Source organism: Pinus tabuliformis, chromosome 7 (genome assembly GCF_031772625.1).
Source record: "Pinus tabuliformis cultivar Carrire ecotype Pingquan chromosome 7, CPIR1, whole genome shotgun sequence".
NCBI classification, from domain to species: domain Eukaryota; kingdom Viridiplantae; phylum Streptophyta; class Pinopsida; order Pinales; family Pinaceae; genus Pinus; species Pinus tabuliformis.
In genome coordinates, this window is record NC_142293.1 from 440322839 (window position 1) to 440345115 (window position 22277).

Consider the following 22277-nt stretch of genomic DNA (forward strand, 5'->3'; position numbering starts at 1 on the left):
TTACAAAATATTTTATTTGCAAGGTTTTTCTTGGGCTCTTTAAAATTTCAAGTTTATTTATAAATTTGTGCAGAATTGTTTATATCTAGCTAATAGAGGGCTTTGATCTGTAGATCTGCTAGATCTGTAGAATATTATTGTAGATTTTTAAACATCAAATTTTTAATTCATTGGGGTTTTGGGTATTTCATATTTTTGTAGATACATGTTTTTGGGTTTTCTATCTTGTTTGTGCTGAGACAGATCTGAAGACTGCAGGTGATTTTTGTGGATTTTGGAGACAGATCTAGGCCCTGGAGGGCATCTCCATTTTATTTGCAGGTTGAAGAAAAATTGCAAGAAGATCGTGGGCAAATTTTTTTGGGCCTTGAGGTCCTGCGCTAGCCATCCCCAACCTCCTTCTCGGCCTCCCTTCTTCATTCTCGACCTCCTCCACTTTTTTGGCCCCTTCTTCTTCTTCCTCTTTCCTTATCCCTCCGCCTCTTACAACCTCCCCTCATTCTCATATCTCCCTTATGGACTCCCCTCATTCACGGCCTCCATTTCTCTTCGACCTCCCTCACCTTCCTCTTGGCCTCCATCATTCCCCTTTCAGCCTCCTTTTCTTCACCCTCCTTCATCACTAAATTTTCTCCATAAACTTCCCTAAAAAATTTAACAAATTTTTAACAAAAAGTTTTTCACAAAAACATTCTGAGTTGAGAATTTTCAATGATTCGAGGAGCATATCTTCAAGTGTCTTCAAGCCCCTAAGGGTTGACTGGTGCACACCCTCTAATATTTCCTCATTTCATTCTGAAATCAAGGCTAATGCAATGCGTTGATTCCACTACAGCAGGCTTCAACAGAGCATTGCAATTAAAATTTAATGATGCTAGGATGGGTAAAGAGCTTGCAGTCAGTAGATAAAGGCAGTGGATTCAGCAAAATGTTTTGAAGATTAAAAATTACAAATATTTAGGTCGGCTTCAATAAAAAAATTACATGTCGGCCCTCCAATCCCAAACGACATGTCTTTTCATAGATTGAAACTACTATAAATACCAAACTCGGACTTGTCACTTTGACCATGAATTTCAACAAAGATAGAATACAAGAATTGCAGAACAAGGACAAAATTTGGATCTATTATCTGAGGCAAGTAGCTCGCTAATCTGAGGCGTGAAAGCTCATTCTTTTTTAGGCAAATCGAAGGAAATTTGAGGCCAACATTTTGTTAAAAATCTATGAAGGAGGTTGAAATTCAAAAAGTATCATTTTCTATGTAAATTCGTGAACATAACAATTTTTTATTAGTGATCCAATTCGGCCTCCCTATGGCAAGGTTAAAAGCAAATTTTGAGGATAGATTTATTGCATTTCTGAAGTTGAATTCATGCATTTGTCTAAGGTTTATTCGGCTCTACAATAGCATCCTGAGACAACCTGTTCCAAGGATCCCATACACCTTTCTAGAAGCTGATCTAAAGTTCACCTGAGACAATTCAATGTTTTTCTACGTACGATCGAGCTTGTGTACATGAAACCTAAGAACACTAATGCAATATTTGGAGAGTGATTGTTATCGCAGAGAGTCCCTTGGATCAATTGTCTTCTGCACTAAGTATTCTACATTGATCTGAGGATATAAGATATATTGAGATTTGCTATAGACTTCGTATGGCAGAAGTCCTATAGCTTCTCAAAACTGTGGCTTGAAGAATATGCAGACCCGTGGATTATGAAAGATATGATATTCGATTACTAAATATACTTTTAAAGAAGTTTGTGCAGATCAGTTGAAGGACATCCTGTGGACCAGCAGCATTGTTGAAGAATCCTTGAAGTCTTATTGAAGTAGTTCGTTGAAAGACCTTGTAAGGGTGGTGTGCAGATCGGCCCATTGATTGGACCCTTTGGAGCAGCTTATTGAAGATTTTTGGAGACCTTTGGAGCATGATTGAAATCCTCATGGAGGGACCTTGAAAAAAGGTGTTTGGGTATCATGAAGAGTTGTGGAGATACATTTTATGGATCAAAGTTGTCATTAATGAACTTGTAGATTGTTGAAGACTTGTTGAAGATACCTTGGAGAAGAAACTGTCAAGGCTTGTTGCAGAAGTGTTTGGGAAGCCTTGAAGAACTACTTGTACTCATTATTGAATAATTGAAGCAGTGGCCTGGAGCCATAGAGGTTGGAACCTCATAAAGACTAGGTTGGAGCCTAGACCAGTGGATAGGTTTAGAGCTCTATAGGTTGGTGCCTCGTTGAAATCCAAGTTGGAGCTTGGCACAGTGCAGTTTGGAGCATGGTTGATTGAAGATTGGTTTCTTCATCTAGGGTTGGAGCCCTAAACTATTGTTGTACCTAATTTATTGTAAAGAGAGGATTGGAGTCCTCAACATTGATTAATAAAATTATTTATATCATTATTCATTTTGTGTTCTAGTTATAAGTGATCTTAACTGGCATAAAAAATAACAATTGTAAAATAAATATTGATTCACACCCCCCCTCTCAGTGTTTCCAACAAATTCTTCCCTCGCTCTGTTTGTTGGTATAAAAAATACTAATTGTGCAATGTAATTCACATGTAACAGCCCGTCTCTGCCATAGTTCTAAAAATTGGATCCGATGACTGGACCGGTCCACATAATGAATTGCATTTCGAACCGAAACTGGTCGAACCGAGACTGGTCAGGTCTAAACGAACTGGTTTTAAAAAAATACATTAAATAAATAATTTTTAATGAAAAAAACTATTTTTAAGATTTAAAACCACGATTCCAAGCCAATAGAGATAAAATATGCTAAGTTTGCTCATTTATATACCATGTAAAGGTGAATATATCAAAATGGCACTGAGTGCAATACATATCATCGATAAAATAAATAAGAAATGAGGCTCTAAATGGCCTATAAAGTCTAAAAACAATGCTACAAGCTATGAGGTCATTGGCATACTACAAGACTACAAGTCTAGACTCTGGACTCTAGAGTCTACACGTGATCAATCAGCAAATTCATCACCACTACTAGACACATGATCAGCATCAGCAGCAAGAGCTACATAGACATCATCTGGATCAGAGTTTGAGGATACCTTAGCGTCATCTGTAACCTCAGTAGCACTACCACCAATAACAATAGAAGTGGACCTAATGGAAGCACAAGTTGGTCGAGTTGCACGACTAGTGTCTTCCATTGGTTGTTTGCCTTTCCTTGATGCAGCTACTGATCCTGGTTCTAATGGCGCCACCAAATCTGCTTCATCCCCCGCTAATGCCATGTCAATATCAAAATCAGCATCAAACACGGGATCTTCAGTGTCCTCCACCCATTCTGATGTTGGATCAATATCGTCCAACACAATGGGATCTAGATCAGGTGTTTTGTTCATCATTTGGTAACACCTTAGTCGAATGTTGTATTGCACGAAGACAAGATTATTTAATTGTTTTTTATCCAAAAAATTTCTCTTCTTCATATGTATGCGCTCAAAAACAGACCAATTGCGCTCACAACCTGAAGCACTGCAAGTTTGTTTGAGGACTCAAATTAAAAACTTTTGCAATTGAGGACACTAGCCGCCAAATGACTCCCACCAATGTGTTGCAAAGAAAAAGACATTAATTAGTAACTTTAGTTCATTTCATTACTTATTTACATATTACAAGTATTTATAGATAATTTGAATTGTAAATTTGTAAACAATTTAACTTGAAAAGAAAAACAAATTGGAAATTGGAATTGCTTACCTGGTTGATCCACATCTCTTGCCATATTTGCCAAGTTTTTGCCAAAGGTACCAGTGGCCATATTGAAAAGAGTAAGTTTTCTATGTATTTCCAACTGGTCTGCACGGCTAGGGACCATGCGCTCCAAGCAATCAATCCAGCTCTGACCTTCCCATCTAGCAGATCTCCTAGCCGAGCTTTATAATGATACTTTGGGTTCAAAAGATACCCAACTGCATATATAGGACGATGGAGTTGATTGTTCCATCTATTATCAATGATCTCCCATATATGGCCATATTTAGCTAACATGTCCTCGTAAGTTGCCTATATCTGCTCTTTTGCCTGATCGATAACCTCATAAATGTTAGCCCATGGCCAATTTTTCCCCATCCACCATACTTAGCACCTTTACAAGGGGCTCGGTAATTTTCACAAGCTCTGCAGACCTTTTCCAAAAATAATTGTCAAACACTTTCTTTTTGGTGTCTTTGCCATCTTGTCTACGAGCCCACCGATATTCAGTCCAATCATCAGAAGAAAACATTTTCTACAGGTTTTTATGTTGAGCATTGAGGCATTGCAACGTGAGGAAGTAAGTTGCAAATCTCGTAATTGCAGACCTAACAAGATCTTTGCCCCCATTGTTTTTCCTCATTAGGTTCAATACCCATGAGTGGTTGTAAATGTATTTTGTAATGCACTCGGCATGCTCTACAATGTTTTTTACCCACTACACTTTCCCTATGTCCTCAAGCATGAGGTCTATGCAATGTGTAGCACATGGAGTCCAAAATATGGTCTTATATTTGGACTCAAGCATCTTTCTAGCAAGAACATAGTTTGAGGCATTATCGGTGATGACCTACACAACATTCTGCTCGCCCACTTCATGAATAATGTCATCCAAAAGCTCAAATCGAAGGGTTGCATCCTCCACCTTATCAGATGCATCAACTAATATCAAAAACATGGTTCCTTGAAGGCAAGAAATAAGGAAATTAATGATAGTGCAGTTCTTTCCATTGGTCCATCCATCTGATATGATGGAACAACCTGTTTTGAGCCATGAATCTTTATACTCGGCCAATTACTCATCAATGGAAGAAATCACTTTTTGCAAAAGAGCTCCCCTCAAGTCATGCATACTAGGGCCTTTGAAGCCCTTTCCTGCAGCTATAACAAAGTCCCACATAACTTGGTAATAAGGTGAGTGAGCAACATTAAATGGGATATCTGCATCATACCACCACCTAGCAATGTATTGATAAGAATTTTCTTTGCATTGTTTTTTCCAATGTTGATCCAAAGTGGGTTGAAGACTTGGCTGGGAGGAAGTGGGATTAAAAGAGGCAATGTTGGCAGAGAATGAAAAATAACTCTGGATGTTTGTTATCTTTGTTCCTTTTGATTGTTGGCCAAAATAAGGATGAACACAGTGAAAGGGGTCATTGGTGGAAGGGAAAGAAGAGGAGTCTTGAATCTCATAATCATCATACCCACTCTCTTTCATGGCTTCTAATAATTCCCTCTTCCTGGCAATGTCATATTGGACGGCCTTCTCCCTAGCCTTATCCTCATGAAACTTTTCAAACTTGGAAAGGTACTCTTCCCTAATAGGACCTGACACTTCATTTGGTGCTTCACATGGCTTTACATGGCCTCTTATCCCAGCCAAGTGTTGTTTCAATCTCAGAATACACCCACCTCCAATAGGTTTATGGCATAATTTGCATATAATTTTTCCATCAATCAAATCACACTAAGTCCATGCACTGTCCTTGGCTTTTGGAGCCATGTTGGCTTGAAATAATTAAAATTTGCAAAGAAATCTGCCATTTAACAAAAAATGTAGCTAAGAAACATGGAAAACCAAAGCTAAATTTAGGAAAACAAATGCACATGTAGCCTACAAAATTTGATAGCATAGAACTAGAAATTTGATAGCATAGATGATAGAAGTTAGAAGTTTAGAACACATAAAAAAAATACATGGACAGCAGTCAAATGAGGAATTTTCAAGTGAAAATCCTTACTTGGAAATGCAAACTAGCTTCCTTAGCCTCCTCTTGAAGATGCCAACTACACTGACATCTCCAAACCAACTCCAAAATAGCTCCAACTCCAACTCCAAGCCTCCAAGATGACTACTCCATAAAAAACTCAACACTCTCCAAGCTCCCAATCAAACTCACAAAAACTCCAAATGAGATGTGTGAGACAAATGAGAGGGACAGGCTCCTTTTAAAGGCTTGGAGAGGGTGTTTTTGAAGGGAAAGAACCCTTATTTTCCCTCCAAAACACCCTAAAACCTTCAAAAATCGCATTGCATGGGTCCTTCGCGGCCTTGGCAGCTAACCAATCGGTTTAGGACGGAACTGGCCGGTTTGACCATAAACCGGTCGGTTCCATCCTAAACCAGCTGGTTAGGACCGGTTTTTTCCTTTTTTGGCAAAATGAGGGGTCAAACCAGGTTTTTCTTCCGGTTTGACTTAGTCAGCTAGTGAACCGACCAGTTACCGGTTCAAACCGGCCGGTTTTTAGAACACTGATCTCTGCTCTGCATTTGCTCTATACAAAGCATATTTGCCTCTACAGTCATCCCATCAATCTGTGCAGGTCAATTTACTTCAAAACACACCCACATTTTATCACCTTCAAGCACACAGGCATTGGTATTAGCCACAGCCATCAAGCACAAAGGCATTGGTGTTAGAGACAGCCATCTTTTTATTGGCTCAATGCATTCTCCAAGCTGTCACAGTGGTCTTTACCGACAGCCACCTTCATACAAGCAAATATATATGTATATTTAATGTCTCGTGGTTGCAGCAATTCCAATGAGAAGTAATCACACTATTCATTTGAATTCACAATGAATGAACAGATTTGGTATTGATAAAACACTGAGTTTGAAATTTGAAGATTGAGAAACCAGAGTGCATTTTAACTACAGAAATGCAGAGTCTATATGAATATTAATGACAGAAAATTTCCTGCCATGTCACAACAGCTACTAACTTACCAAGTTGTTGTAAGCTCAAGATCATATAAATGTGTGCTGTGTTTTAACTTTTATCATATCTGAATAGCACAGCATGGTATTACATCCTCAAGTCAGTGTGCAGTGATGTCTATCTACAGCTTCCATGCATAAAGTATATATATGTGGGCTTGTGCCTCCTCTTAGAAGAATGGCTAGAGAAAGAAATGTCATTAACTCTGTTTGGAGATTGGCTATATTCAGCATGTAGCGGGTGCGGTATTTTTATTTTGGCATAAGAGAATTGATGAGTGGACTTTCTCCATTGTTGGGCATCGAACTTAACATTACAAGCAACCCAAGTATTGAAACCAAATCTGAACAGAGAAAATGAAGCATAATCTCAGCTTGCCTGTAATTGTAGAGACGTTACACTTAAAATTCCACAGTGATAATCCACGTTGGCAAGACAGCCAGGCCATGGGCCTACCATTTACAGATCACTGAGGGCTTGACAAGACAAGAAGCCCTACAACTTCAGTTCACCTTGAAATGTTGTGTTTCTTTTAAGGTCGAGTCTTTATTTCATAAGCAAATACTACCCATGCCAATTCAAAGTTTCGACAATGAATTCTTTGGAACAGAAAAACCTCTCAGTGATGAAATGGAAACCTAACAAGCAATTATCTGCACAGTGCACAAAATGAACACAATAAAGCTGATCTCAGTCGTAATCTCTATGAATGAAAAATTGGGATTGTAGGCCAAATGCAACCCTAAAGATGTTTCAACATGAAAATAGCTGTCTCCATAAATGAGCAATCATCTGTTCCGCAATCCAGCATTGATGAGATAATTCAGCTTGTCAGATAACAAGCATACAAACATTATTAGACAAGCACTCTCACACTTGACTATCGTAGAAACAAAATTACATTAATTATCATACAAGTTTCGAACTCCCCTTTACAATTTCTATTTAGCTTAGGCTTCTCAATATGCAATGATGAAAGCGTTGAGATATACTGTATACTCAAGATTAGAAAAGGGTCGCTCCACTTCTCGTAAAACAAAAGGTCGTCCATTAATGTAAACAACCTGTTAATCCAAAAATTCCAAAAAGTAGTTCAGTTATAATGAGATACAACTCTATATTTCCTTTATCAAAGATAAAATTATCTTCACAACAAAATTAAGGCCCAAAAACAATATAGTCATTGTCAAAGAAAAGAAAGTGGTCAAATAGAAAGACAACAAAATTTTTAACTAAAGTTTTGAAAAGGACCAAACCAAAAAATGAAGCAACCTAATAGGATTTTTCATATCACATTAATGAAACAAATTTCTTCATTAGATTGTCATGTCATCTCAATTGCTTTCCATGCAAAGAAGAAATGGAGACTTACTGGCTCCTCCCGAAGATTGTGCCATAGCACACGTTTCTGGTGCCCATTTTTGACAGCTCCAATGAGGTCAAGAACATTACGTATTCCCTCAATAGTTGGAATGGCAACACCATGAACAGGCAATGAACCCACCTGTAAAATGAAGAAATTTAAAACTATTAAACTATCCAATGATCTAAAATGATCTTTATAACTGACCTTGCAAAAACTTGTGATCTAGGGTGGGATGCAGCTCGTAGCTCATCTACAGACTACATGTCTATGTTAAGGAATTTGCAGGACTATTTGATGCAACTATGGGCCATGAAAAATGGTATTGAATAAGAAAGCCATGTAAATCAGCATAGAATGCAAGACAGTGATAATAGATATCTTTAAGGGCATCTGTGCTAACATCACCAGTACCTTATTACAACAGCATTCAGTATATACACTATGACAAACTTTACACAAGGCTACCTGTTTCTTCATGGGAAATAGCTCACTCTCAGTCAGAAACAAATGCTAAAAAACAGACAGTTTCTTGGATATCTATTAACAACTTATGCAAAAATGTATTTTGTCAAGGCATTACATAGTCAAATTGAACATTAAATAATCCACAGTAGTGTGGACAAAATACATGTCCAGAGCAGTGTTCTCATGAGTTTTAACAGACAAAATATAGTATTAAAGATGCAGAGATGAAATAGACATCATTCATTATATTTCCATACAAGTCTGGCATTTAAACAGAAGAAAGTAAAGACAACGATAACATTACAAGAGAAAGAAAAGAACTTGCAGGTCCAATTTGACAAGTTAAAAGAGAAAACAAATGAATTTTGAGTCAGCAGTAGCTAAGGAAGTGCTATTACATGGTACATGCCAAAAATAAATACAAATCATGAAAGCAAACAGAGGAATAGTAGCATTCCTAAGGTCATGGACCAAGTTTATGAACAACATCAAATGAATCCCTGCTTTTGCTTACTTCAGGATTGTTACAACTATATTATACGAGGTTCCACACTATGATTTTCATCACTTAGATGGAGATTGGCGACTGGTATCATGGAGCATCAGACCAACTTGGCGTGATACATCTTCATGGAGCCCTTTCCATTCATGGCATTGGATCATTTGATGGAGCTCTTTGGCTGGGGGAACATAACTTCTCCTTGGCAGGATGATTATGCTTGCTGGTTTGGTGGTCTTCTCACGTATGATTTCCTTGTTGATCTCCCCTTGCTTGCACATTTGATGATTATGGAGCATGCTACCCCATTATGGTGCGGTTTCGTTTACTTGTTTATTTTGGATGTGCCACATCTTGTTCTTGGATGATGGTTCTAAGACCTCAAGCGATTAGATGATGGTGTTAACAGGTAAATATTTCATGCTGTTGTTGAAGTTGCTAGTGGCTTATGCATTGTGATATTGTATTGCTTTTGCCACTAGGAGGGGTGTTCTACACGGTTATCAGATTATCTAGTGATGGATGTGTGGTAGGGACATACTTAATGATTGGATGAGTTGGCATTTCCCATTGACCCATTCTATTATGATGTTGAGGTGGTTGGAGGTTGTGGCAGTGCAATTTGCCATGGTGGGATTTCCTTGGGGGATATGACTTGATATTGTAATAGTTGCCACACATCACCTAAGTGGAAATGTGTTTGATGATGTCAATCCTTTATGCACATAGTTTTTCTCAAGTTTGAATTGGGGGAAGTAGGTGGTGTGGATAGAGGTGTTGTCACTACATACATCTTTGATGATCAAAACTTTTTCTATGGTTTGATGAGATATTAATCATGCCATAATCCATTGGTGGTGTGCCTTGGATTCAAGCCTTGGTTGAGCATCTATTTTATCATTATGTTGCAACTAGCCTAGATCCATCTTAACTCCGGATCTACCAAGTGCCAAGAGGGATCAAATCAATCTCTTGAGGTGCAAACTTCTTTTAGAGTGAAAAGAGATTTGATCACTCTTAGCGCTTGGTAGATCCAAAATTAAGATGGATCTAGGATGGTTTAATGATTAATAATTGATCAATATAATTACTAATTTTATTTTATTTTTATTTTGAAGTTCACAAAATTTGACCTAGTCAAAATGATTTAATTAATAATTATAATCATTAATTTTATTTTTATATTTTATTTTATTTTTAAATATTATTTTACGTTTATTTTTATTGTTATCTAATTTGGCTGAGTCAAAATGTTTACATAACATAACATAATATAACATCACATAACATAACATAACCTTACATATCTTCCATACTGGGTTGGAGAGCGCCTCTCAGCGCAATCATGGTGGAGTTTTTGCTAGGAGACACATCTTATTTGCATGGTACAACACTTGTTGGAGCGCAACCCACCTATTGGCACACATGTTCATGTTGATTCAATCAATTACTGACTACTGGGAGGTTAGACTATCGTTTTAATAGAGCATTAGCCTTTTGCACACATGTTGACATAGACTCTAACCATTCAATGGTTATTTTAATTTATTTTATTAGCTTAGAGGTTAATTGTTTGAGCAGCCTACTTGATTCAGCGACCAGTCACTCATGGAGGGGTTTAGTTGGTAGAGAGTTAGGGATTTAACTTTTGGTGGAGCGCTCCTTTCTTGAGCATAGCTATCAAGGAAGGCATGCATGGTTATTATTTTATTGTTGGGGATGTTGGCACACTTCACTAGGGCACACTTTCTCTTGTGCGCATGGTTTGGGAATGTTGTCACAAAATCTAGTAGGTGTTGAGAAATCTAGGGCATCCAAAGTCGAGATTTCTCTTCTTGATAATTGCTTGTGATATACTTTTACTTCCTAGATTATGATCTTCTCTTCATTATGTTATTATTGTGTTCTTTTCATCAAGACAATTACCAAATAAACAATAGAATACAAGAGACACAATATGTAGGCTTGTCAACCAAGGCCAAAACCTCTCACTCTTTGAGAGGAAAACCCAATCAGAAATTCTTCTTATAGATCTTCAATTGACAAATACCAAGACCATGACAAAGACCCTTGACTCTAGTGTCCTCCCAAGACCAAGTCACTAACCTCTTCTTCAACGATGCTTTTCCTCTTCTTGTTCTCGGCTTCCTTTCTCTTCTCGGTCTCGGCTTCTTCCCTTCTTGATCTCGGCTTCCTTTGATTCTCGATCTCTTCTTGTAGGCTTGCCACCCTACCACAGAAACCCTAGATTATCTTCACTTCCTTTATAGTCTCTACAAGAGAGAGACTTCTTGTACCTTGACTCGGCTTCTCCTAGCGAGGCTCTATACCCAAACAATAATCACCTCAAAGTGACAGCAGCTCCTTCGACTTCTTCTAGATACCTTCGGTTCTGCTATCTTCGCATGTGGGAGGACAAACTGACCCAAAAACAATGCTTGACTATCTTCGCTATCCTTCCTCTTTTTTGCGCTAATATGGAGGCTTCTTTTGGTGTATACTTTGCACTTCTTTCTTGACTTGCTTCACCGAATTCATTGTTTCCAAATGAGGCCAAGTATGGGTATATATACAAGTTTGTTCATGACCTCTAGGCTAACATGATCTCTTGGAGGGAAGCCGACTTCATCTTCTAGATTCATCTCTTTGTTGTAGGCCGACATGATGAGGGCTAGTGACAAGGTCTTGGAGGATGACTTTACATAGACAAGTGTGACTCTTTACAATGTGTAACATGTCTTCATTACATGACAATGACTCTTTTAGTCTTTTATGATTAGATGACAAAAAATTCCTAAAGGCTCTCAATGGGAGCCTTGACTCAAAAATAAAACCCCTTGCTCATGAAACCCATGAAGCAAGCATTACAATAATTTTATTTTCAACACTCCCTCTTAACTAAGGAGGTATTCATAAGGGTACTTGGCCATTCTCAATCAGAAGAATTTCTTGTAAGAAGAATCAGATTGGTAACCCATTTGTTTAGCATCATATCAACCAGCATTGTCACATAGCAAGGCCTTGACTAATAGCGTTATCTCTCCACAATAACTTAGCTCAATGCTGGTGAGACCGATGATTTATAGACACTCTCATCATTGTCTCTCTCAAAACATACCCCACGCGGGTTCTCAGGGTGTGTTACATTAGGACTATTCCTATCTTGGATTCCCATTCCTCAAAGAATAATGGTCCTCCACGACTACTCTTATCTTGGATGCCCTATCTCATCCTCAAAAAGTGTCAGATGCCAAATGATTACCCAATCCTCTCATTCTGTCTTCCCAAGTGAAGACTAGAATGATGTGTCTATCTCTCCCTCTCAATTAGGGAGGACATATCTATTCCAATAAAGGAATTTACTCATTCCTACATAAGGAATGTACCTAAGCTCCCTCTTGGCTTAGGAATTTACAAGTTTCTTCCAAGTAAGAAACTTCTTTCCAGGCTCCCTCTTAATTAGGGACCTACAACAGCTCCTCAGGTGGAGATGATGGGACAACCAGCTGCTTGAAGAGCTCCTTCCTTCAATGTCATGAATTTCCTTTGTCACGGAGTCTTCATCTTTTGGGACTTCTTCATAGGGCACAGACCATCCATCACTTTTATCCATGAGTCAGTCATGTCATCATTCCTCTTATCAGAAAGTGATCTATCAGTCTACATCTGGCATTGCTTCATGTTATGCTACCTTCATCATGTTTTCTTCTTCGGAAGGTTCTTGCATCCTTCTACATGGTTCTCTTGGAAGACATCCACAGTTCTTCCCTTTGGTAGCCCTGCATAAGCCCATCCAGATACTAGTTCATAAATAATGAATACTTAAATCATAATTACCTGATGGTCTTTTAACATGACATCTTCCTGTAGGCATCAACATCCTACATATATGTTGACACATCTCCTAAAGATATGTATTGTCAAGGGTCTCCATCTTTTTCCAGACTTCCATCAGAGTCTCCATATCTTTCTAGGAGATATCAAAGTCAAATCTTCTTGGTCTTTCGGATGTTGACTGCCTTTACCATTGTTGCATGATCTCTTCCTTCCTTTCTTCACACATTTCATTCCCAAGAGCTTCAAAGTTCCTCAGTTGTAGTCAACCACCTCATATTCCATATGAGGACATATTATGTTGATTTCATCTAATAAATATGTGACCCATGCATTCTTGCATCCCTTTTTGAGGGAGGAAATTCCTTCTTTGATCATGCTTCTTAAGATAGAGCAGTGATCCATGTTGTCTGCAACCATATGACATGACTTCCATGATATTGAATGTGAGCATACATACCTCATCTTTCCTTTTGGGTCATCTAGACTTCCTGCAACAACTTCCTTTGAGTGAAGGAATTTCACCCCTTGACCTGCTTCACTGTTATGTTATCATACCATCATCCTATGAATTCCACAAGATTGGAATTCTTGAAGAAACACTTGCTTTTCCTCTTGATCGGTGAATCTTTCAATGAAGATTCCATCAAAGAATCTTGAGGATCTTGCATATCCTATCCTGCAGATGTTACCTTTTGACAAATGTATGATAACCCTTTTCCTAGATGACTTCTTCCTTTTTCATAAGTATCACTTGAGCTTTTAATGAGGTTTTCCAAGAGCTATATCCTACATAGTTGACTTCCATAGGTTTTGTTCCAGACATCCATCATATTACATATGTCACGAGCTCTTACTTCTAATGCTTCTACCATGATGCCATTCTCTAATATGATGCATCCTATCTTATTTTCAATGCTTCCTATCTATAATTTACACAACAGAAGAGTACCTTTTCGTGAAGGAGATTCTCTTAGTCATAGTAGAGATCTTTCACTTCCTCCTTCTTAGGCTTCTTTGTCTCAGGCTCTTCTACTTCTTCAGTAATATGGGCTTCTTCCTTATTCCTCTTGTTATTGTCCCTTTTAAGCTTAGGACAATCTCTTCGATAGTGCCCATATTCTTGACATCCATAGCATTGTACTTTAGCCATGTTCTTCTTCTTCTTTTGAGGACCAAATTTTCCAAACTTTCCTTTTCTTCTTGACATAGCAGCATATGCTTGATTTTGCTCATTTGTTCCTACATCAGACTTTGCCTTTAGTCTAGTTTCTTCGATCTTACACAATGACCATAGATATTGAAAAGGAGTGGCTTCTTTCTTCCCATAGATACTTGAAGTGAAGTTGCCCCATTCCTCCGGTAGTGCATTTAGTACTACAGTGGTCATTTCTTTGTTAGACATTATTTCACCCAAATCTTGAAGTTGATCTCTTATTTCAGAAATCCTCATAAAATATGAGGCTATTCCTTCTTCCCTTGAGATCTTCAATTTGTAGAGTTCTTGCCTTAGAGAGATTACTTCTCCAGCAGTACTTACGGAAAACAACTCTACCAATTTGTCATATATAGCTTTTGCAGTGTCTAATTTTGATACATATGGGATGAGAGAATCTTTGATGGATTCTATGAGAATCCTTTGGCCGCTCACTTCTTCCTTCATGAATCTAGCACGTACTTGAGTATCTTCTTTGGGAGGTTGAGTTATTGACCCTTTGATGTGGTCCATGACTTCATTCTTAATAAGATTTAGGTTTTTTCTTTTCTTCCATGCAAGGAAGTTTGCAACCCCAACAAATTTGTTGCTTTCCTTGCAAAAAGACATTTTGATAGTATCAGATGAAGTCATAAACTTACTTGAGTATTTGTTGCTTGCTTCCTCCTTAATCTTGATGTTGATAAAGGACTACTCCTTGAAGGATTGATGAGAGAGAGATTGCTTCACGATCCTTCTTGAATGTTCTAGTCTACCTTCGACCTTGAAGAGCTTCCTCAGATGATGATCTCAGAAATACTTCTAGGGTTTTGGTCTTTCTTCTTGCTTCCTTCTTGAAGATGATTTCAAGACTCTTGCTAGAGTAGATTTCTTCGATCTAGGGTTTCGGTATGATGAAGGTCTTGATCTCTTGCTTGGTGTCCTTTGACTTGCTTTGATCCTTCTTTGAAACTTGATTCTCATGTGTCTTCTTGATTAGATGCCCCTTCTTGACTTTAGCACCTAAGCTCTAATACCATGTTGAGAAATCTAGGGCATCAAAAGTTAGGAGATTTCTCTTCTTGATAATTGCTTGTGATATACTTTTACTTCTTGGATTATGATCTTCTCTTCGTTATGTTATTATTGTGTTCTTTTCATCAAGACAATTACCAAATAAACAATAGAAGACAAGAGACACAGTATGTAGGCTTGTCAGCCAGGGCCAAAACCTCTCACTCTTTGAGAGGAAAACCCAATTAGATATTCTTCTTATAAATCTTCAATTAACGAATAACAAGACCATGACAAAGACGCTTGACTCTAGTGTCCTTCCAAGACCAAGTCACTAAACTCTTCTTCAATGATGCTTTTCCTCTTCTTGTTCTCGACTTCCTTTCTCTTCTCAGTCTCAGCTTCTTCCGTTCTTGATCTCGACTTCCTTTGAATCTCGGTCTCTTCTTGTAAGTTTGCCACCCTGCCACAGAAATCCTAGATTATCTTCGCTTCCTTTATAGTCTCTACAAGAGAGAGACTTCTTGTACCTTGACTCGGCTTCTCCTAGCGAGGCTCTATACCCAAACAATAATCACCTCAAAGTGACAACAGCTCCTTCAACTTCTTCTAGATACCTTCGGTTATGCTATCTTCTCACGTGGGAGTACAAACTGACCCAAAAACAATGCTTGACTATGTTAGCTATCCTTCCTCTTTGTTGCGCTAATATGGAGGCTTCTTCCAATGTATACTTCGCACTTCTTTCTCGACTTGCTTCACCAAATTCGTTTCCAAATGAGGCCGAGTATGGGTATATATACAAGTTTGTTCATGACCTCTAGGCTGACATGATCTCTTGGAGGGAAGTCGACTTCATCTTCTAGATTCATCTCTTTGTTGTAGGTGTTAGCGCTTGAATCTGGCCTCAGGCTGAGGAAGGCAAAATCCAAGGCAACATCAAACCACTTAGCCTCGTAGCTAGCCCTACGGGGACAGGAGAGGGCTCTCTCCAGGTCTATCTCGGCAAAAGGTCTTCAAAGGGCGGAGATGACCAATAAAGAAGACTGATTTTAGGCTAGTAAACTGATAGGGAAAGTTTGATTTTAAATTTTTAGAGTTTTGTTGGAAAACTGAGCACAGCAATTTTGGGTGCAGGGATGAGACACAGTTTTTGCAGAGGTCTTTTTGGGGCAATGTAGGAGATTGTCTTGATGCCTTTGAATTAAGTGAATGGATAGGAATGACCGGTGAGGAGCTAAAGAGAGCAATAAACCTTCGAGAGTTCTCCTTAGACAGATGAAAACATAGATATTAAGCAAACTTAAAGGCAGAGGATAGAAACCATGAATTCTACCTTAACACTTCATTTACTTAATGTGCAGAAAAAGGAGTAGGAAAATGATACACATAACAAACTTACAAGTACATGAAAGAAACACACCATCAACACAAATCACCACAGGAATCCCAAATAGTGCTGCAAAACCCTGGTCTTTCCTTTGCCAAAATTGCAGAGATACAAAGAGTAATACAGTCTAAGCTTATCCCTCAAGAGTCCAACCTCTCCAACCATGAAAATGATTTAGAAAATACATAATATAGACCATGCCAACCCATTCCCTAGCCTCTAGGGGTCGAGCTCATCATCTTAGGAGCCGTTTCAACCAATTCTAAACTGAGCACTACAAACTAGGCAATCAAAACAACTTGCCTCTATAAGCTAGGAAACCAATTCATTCATTAATTTTTTGCCATTTTATGAATGAATCTTCTAGAATAGGTAAAAAAGTGTCATGTCAACATGAAATTACATCAATTACATCAAAGAGGATGAAAAATCCCACCAACAAGTCAAAACTAGTCAATGTTGCGTTTTCCTGAGCTGAAGGTGCAAAACTGGCAAATTTTCCCAACGCGTAGCGCGCCTTTCAGGCCACTTTTGAGGCACTTCCCGGCATCCAAATGAGGCACAAGTGGGCTTGTTGGAAATGTCTGGATGTCTACTTTCCAACCCAAGTGGAATCTCTCAATTTGGTGCCCATTTGCCCCTCCAAAAATCAAATCTCCCAAGACTGCTTCCTGTATGTCCAAAAAGGGGCAGTGAGATCATTTTTTGCATGTTTTTTGACCTTTTGGGGGCCCAAAACTTGATTAAATGTCTTTGCAGTGGCTGAGCAGGTGTATTTCATCATGACAAATCCAAAAAAGCAGACCTTTTGTGAATTGGACCTTCCCAACTTAAGGGTAGCGCGTGGCGCGCTACGCGTTGAGTCAAAACCCTGACGCGTAGCGCGCCTGAGCCCTACGCGTAGTGCGACTTTCAGATGCTTTTTGGAGGCCTTCCCGGTGTCCAAATTGGGCGCAGGATAGCTCGTTGGAAAGGTCTTTGAGTCTACTTTCCAACACAACTGGAATTTTTCAATTTGGAGTTCCTTTGCCCTGTCAAAAATCAAATCTCCCAAGACTGGTCAAAATGTGCCAAATGAGGCTACCTCAAGGCAGAGTGCTGTTACAGTCAACTTTTGAATGCCTTCCTCAACTCCAAATTGAGCTCATGATAGCTCATTGGAATGCTCTTTGTGTCTAGTTATCATTTGACTCATCAAGAAAGTCATTTGGCCAACCAAGCTAGGAGAAAACTTGATTTTCCCAAGGTCACTTCAGAGGTGCATTCGATTCTCCTGAGGCAACGATATTTTTGACATTTCTCTAAAACCATGACACCTGTGTAAAAAGTGAAGGAGGTTTTTCTTCTTTTGCATGTTGTGGACAAAAACCTCTCTCAGTTTTCCAAAATTCATCTTTTATTGCTCTGAAACATCATTTGAATGCAACTTATCCCGATGTGTGGAACAAGGGATTTTGTCGAAATGAAGCGAAATGAAGGGGATAAGGGGCTTCTAAATTCTTGAGGAAATTTTTGGGAGTAGGGAGGGATGTTAGGAAGTAGGGGAAAGTGGAATTGCGGAGATCGAGAGAGGGGAAGGGATCCAAACGGGCAAAACACAAGCCCAACCTAGAAAATTGCCAAGTTGTAGCAAGAAACTAGGGTTTGTGCGAAAATGAGGAATTTGTGGGATCTCAGAGATGGGAAGTGTTTGATAAGGTACATGAAGGATAGGGGAAGGTGTATGAACATCTGAATACAAGTTTGCTAATGATTTGACCATCCAAGAGAAATTGCCTTCAAAACCCTAGGAGAGGGAAATGAACCTTGTCTAGGCGCAACTGAAGCATGAACAAGGTGTAAAATGACCCAATGGAACATGACATGATGAGGACAACCCTATGAATGATGATAAACTCAGCAGAATGATGACATGGACCGACATTTGGACAACTTTAGAAGGAGTGAAAGCAAACCCTAGACCTAATGCCTAGTGACCAAATTTTGCTTGAAAACTCTTTGAAATGACAAAATTTGACCTGGACACTCTGAGACCACTTTGTAAGAGCATATTTGATCACTAGAGGAAGGCTGGAAAGACTGACACTAACAGTAAGCCAACATAATGAGGGTTAGTGACAAGGTCTTGGAGGATGACTTTACATAGACAAGTGTGACTCTTTACAATGTGTAACATGTCTTCATTACATGACAATGACTCTTTTATTCTTTTATGACTAGATGACAAAAAATCCTAAAGGCTCTCAATGGGAGCCTTGACTCAAAAATAAAGCCTCTTGCTCACGAAACCCATGATGCAAGCATTACAATAATTTTATTTTTCTTCTTTACATCTCTTTACATAAAATCACAATTACATGTCATTATGAAGACCGAACCTAGTTACACTTTTCAACAGTAGGCCCAATTTAAAGCCTCATTGGGCAAGGGCCAAATTTTATGGCAAAAAAAAGAAGGGTTGCCACTGTCCCATGAGCAACCTTCCTCCTACTCTTTATGTGATTTAAACCACAAGGGAGGTTTCCCTAAATCACTTATAAAGATACAGTAATACTAGAGCTCAAGGTGACGAGTTTTAAAACGTCTAAAGTTGGATAGAGTATTGGAAAGACCAAATATGGCGTAGTTTTTCTATGCTAGGGTTCAGATACTCCAACCCAAGACCGCTATATATGCTACTATAAGTTAGGGTTTGGTTGATGTGCAATAATATGGCATTGAATGTCATATAGCAACCTTAGAAGAACGCCTAAAAATGATGTTCAACAAGAAAGGAACAAGACCTAGTAGAGGTTAGGTTTAGGCTAGGGTATATAATTCTATGGTTGTTAGATATGCATAAACAACAACTAAAAGGGGTGGCCCTTTTTAGGTATATTAGACCATGCTCTATGCTATATTTTGCTTGTAGACAATTTATAGAGGCAATTCTTAAATCATGAGACACCCACACGCATTCAAATTACAATTTTATTCATAAATCTGCACTAGAAACCCTAGCAGCTACCCTAGCTGTCTAGGAGAGAGAAAAAGAGAGATTTTATTGAGTTTTATGCTCATTAACACACACTTAGACCAATGCCTTGTCCTACTAGGGTTCAATGGATTCTTTATGGCACAAATTCAAGGAAAGGATATTGATCGAGTAACACTTATAAAACCCCAACTATTGCTCTTGTTAGGGGGGAAATTAAATATAAGGTTTGCACATTAAGAGTTTTCCTATAGGCCTTAGAGGGGATAATTTTACATGCAATATTGAAGCAAACTTTCAGCAATAGTAAAGCATTTAATCATGGCACAATTGAAACCCTACTTTAAACATAGATCATGCAAAATATCAGTGATAAGAAAATAAACTTACAAAATCCTTCACAAAAGGCACTTCTTTCAATCCCAGAACAATGTCTCCATGCAAAAATCACATCTTCAAGCAAGTCGCACCAAGAAAGATCACATTTTTGCTTAGGAAAAAGACAAAATGGTAAAAACAAGGTTGACACTTTTATGAATAAGTTTCATAACTTGACAGAAATGGGTTTACCATCCTGTTGCGACCAAAATGAAAATATGATATCACTAAAGGCCTACAGGGAATTGTTATAAAGAGAAAGAAACAAAGTAGACAAATTTTCTAATATCACTGGTGCATTGAAGGGACAAACAATAGCTGATAAATTGATTGATGATTTTTACCTACTCTAATAAGTTAAAAACCTTTTCTCAACATAAACCTCTTATCAATGGTACACTGAGTTGGATATTGCTTATAGAAAAATGATAACTTTCAATTATCCAATTGGAGAGAGTTGGAATCAATGTTATCAAAACCTAACCGATGACTGAAACGGAAAACCCCGGAACTAGGAACCAGTTGGAACCGGTAAAAATACTGGAGCAAAAAACCAATTGACCAAAAACACATTAAATATTCAAATTTTAAAGAAAACATATATATTCATGTGCATCCATATGAATCTAAGCAATTTATGCACAAATAAGCATAAGTTCTCATTTATATAGCGTGTAAGTGTAAAGGGTGCGCATAAGCAAAATAACATCGATTGCAATCCATCTCTGAACCAAAAATACATCAACAAACAGGCTCTAGATGGCCTCTCGCATCCAAAAAAATCATGCTACAACAAATACCTACCTATCATCAAAATCATGGCTTATATTTGGATCTTCATCATCAATATCTCCCTCTAAGCATTAAAATAAGATAGAAACAACGTAGCATGTCAAGTCAAGATTTTGTTTGAATGATGTGTATATTTTTAGTAGGGTTGTGATAGAGGAGTTCGACAACCAATGCAACTAACATCAAGGTACATAGAGGGTTTGGTGCTCTTGATTAAATACTAGTTCCATGCCCTCGTACATAACAAAATCTTATGGAAATGTTCCAACCCCCCCCCCCAATCCTGAAAACTTTTAAGTCTGCTAGATTTTGAGTGAGATCAAAAATTCTACTTTAACCATATAAAATCCAATGATGTTGGAACCACTCTCAAAAATCCTGAGTCATTTCATGGTAATGTTAAAAATTTGAGGATGAAAATGAATGATAAAAGAAGAATGTCACTTTTACTTTAAGAAATTAACATACCATGAATTGCATAGCAATACCAAGGCCATATTAGGCTACCCCATTCAAAAAAAAAAATTCTTAAAAAAAATTGTGTTTGGAACATCTTTGGTGGAATTGTATGGAATCAGCCGGTTATGTACAAAACCGGCCAATTCGATAAAAACCGGCCAGTTCGATAAAAAAAGGTCAGTTCAGTACCATATCGGCAGGTTCCATCATAGAACCGGCCAGTTTTGTACCGAACTGTCCATTTCCAATTCCAAACCTCAAATTGGGCCAATTTGGCCCCCAAATTGGTCGGACCAGTCGATTCCACCAGTTCCGGTCTGGTTCTAATAACCCTAGTTGGAACCAACTTACCAAGTATGCATCATGAATATTTCAAGAGTCTGTCAAACAAAACACACCTCGTCTGGGCCAGGTGACAAATAACAGTTTAAGTGGTTCAACAAATTTTCTTACTTTGCAATATAGTTCCTAAAAAGATGCTTTGCAACTAAAATTTTTTGTAATTATTATGTATAAGAGATAGCGAAGAACTCAAGAAGTTAGAACTTTCTTTTGTTTAAAAAAAAAAAAGGGAGAAAATTGCTGAAAATGGTAGCAAGAAAGGGTTTCTTTGACTTGTGCCTTAGTCAAAGAGACCTGAACAAGTTCTTCTTTAGCATGCTCAAGTTCCCTATAAGTTAGGACAAGTTTCTATAATTTAGGATGTGTCCCTAAAAATTAGGAAGAGTTATGAAGCAGTTCCACTGAAGTGCTAGAGTGGGAGGCTCAATCTATTGTCTCCTAGTGCGAGTTAGTTTTTGGAGATTGACATGCATGAGTCTCAAGTTCTAAATTTGGGCAGGATGAGTTACATGAATCAGTTAGACTCAACTCATCAATCACCAGTTCGATTTCCTAGAATAAAGACTTGCTAGATTTAGCCATTTGATTTGCTTATAAGGGGGAAAAGGGAACTCATTGTATTATTATTCTTGAGCACGAGCTTGTTTGTGGAGTTTGTGAGAGATAGAACGTGCCAAGGAGAGGCTTGTGCGAGTGATAGGAGGCAATTTATCCTTGAGAATGTGCTAGGATTTAGGAGATAATTCCTAAGAAATAGGAGCAGCTAGGAAATAGGCTTACTTCCTAGGTTTGCGCAAGAAATTCATAGCAGAGGAAAGGCAAGGAAAGAGGGCAG

At 38.3% G+C, this 22277-nt stretch overlaps 1 protein-coding gene across 1 annotated transcript in view; it reads right to left on the reverse strand.

Moving 5' to 3' along the window:
* LOC149247863 (metal ion-binding protein) overlaps nt 1-22277 on the reverse strand; it is a 359567-nt gene that overhangs the window by 309814 nt on the left and 27476 nt on the right. Inside the window, exons 2-3 of the mRNA XM_089458307.1 lie at nt 8107-8238; nt 7727-7798 (exon numbers count right to left, since the gene is read on the reverse strand). Of these exons, the coding sequence (XP_089314433.1) occupies nt 7727-7798; nt 8107-8238 (204 nt within the window). The remainder of the gene's footprint in view (nt 1-7726; nt 7799-8106; nt 8239-22277) is intronic.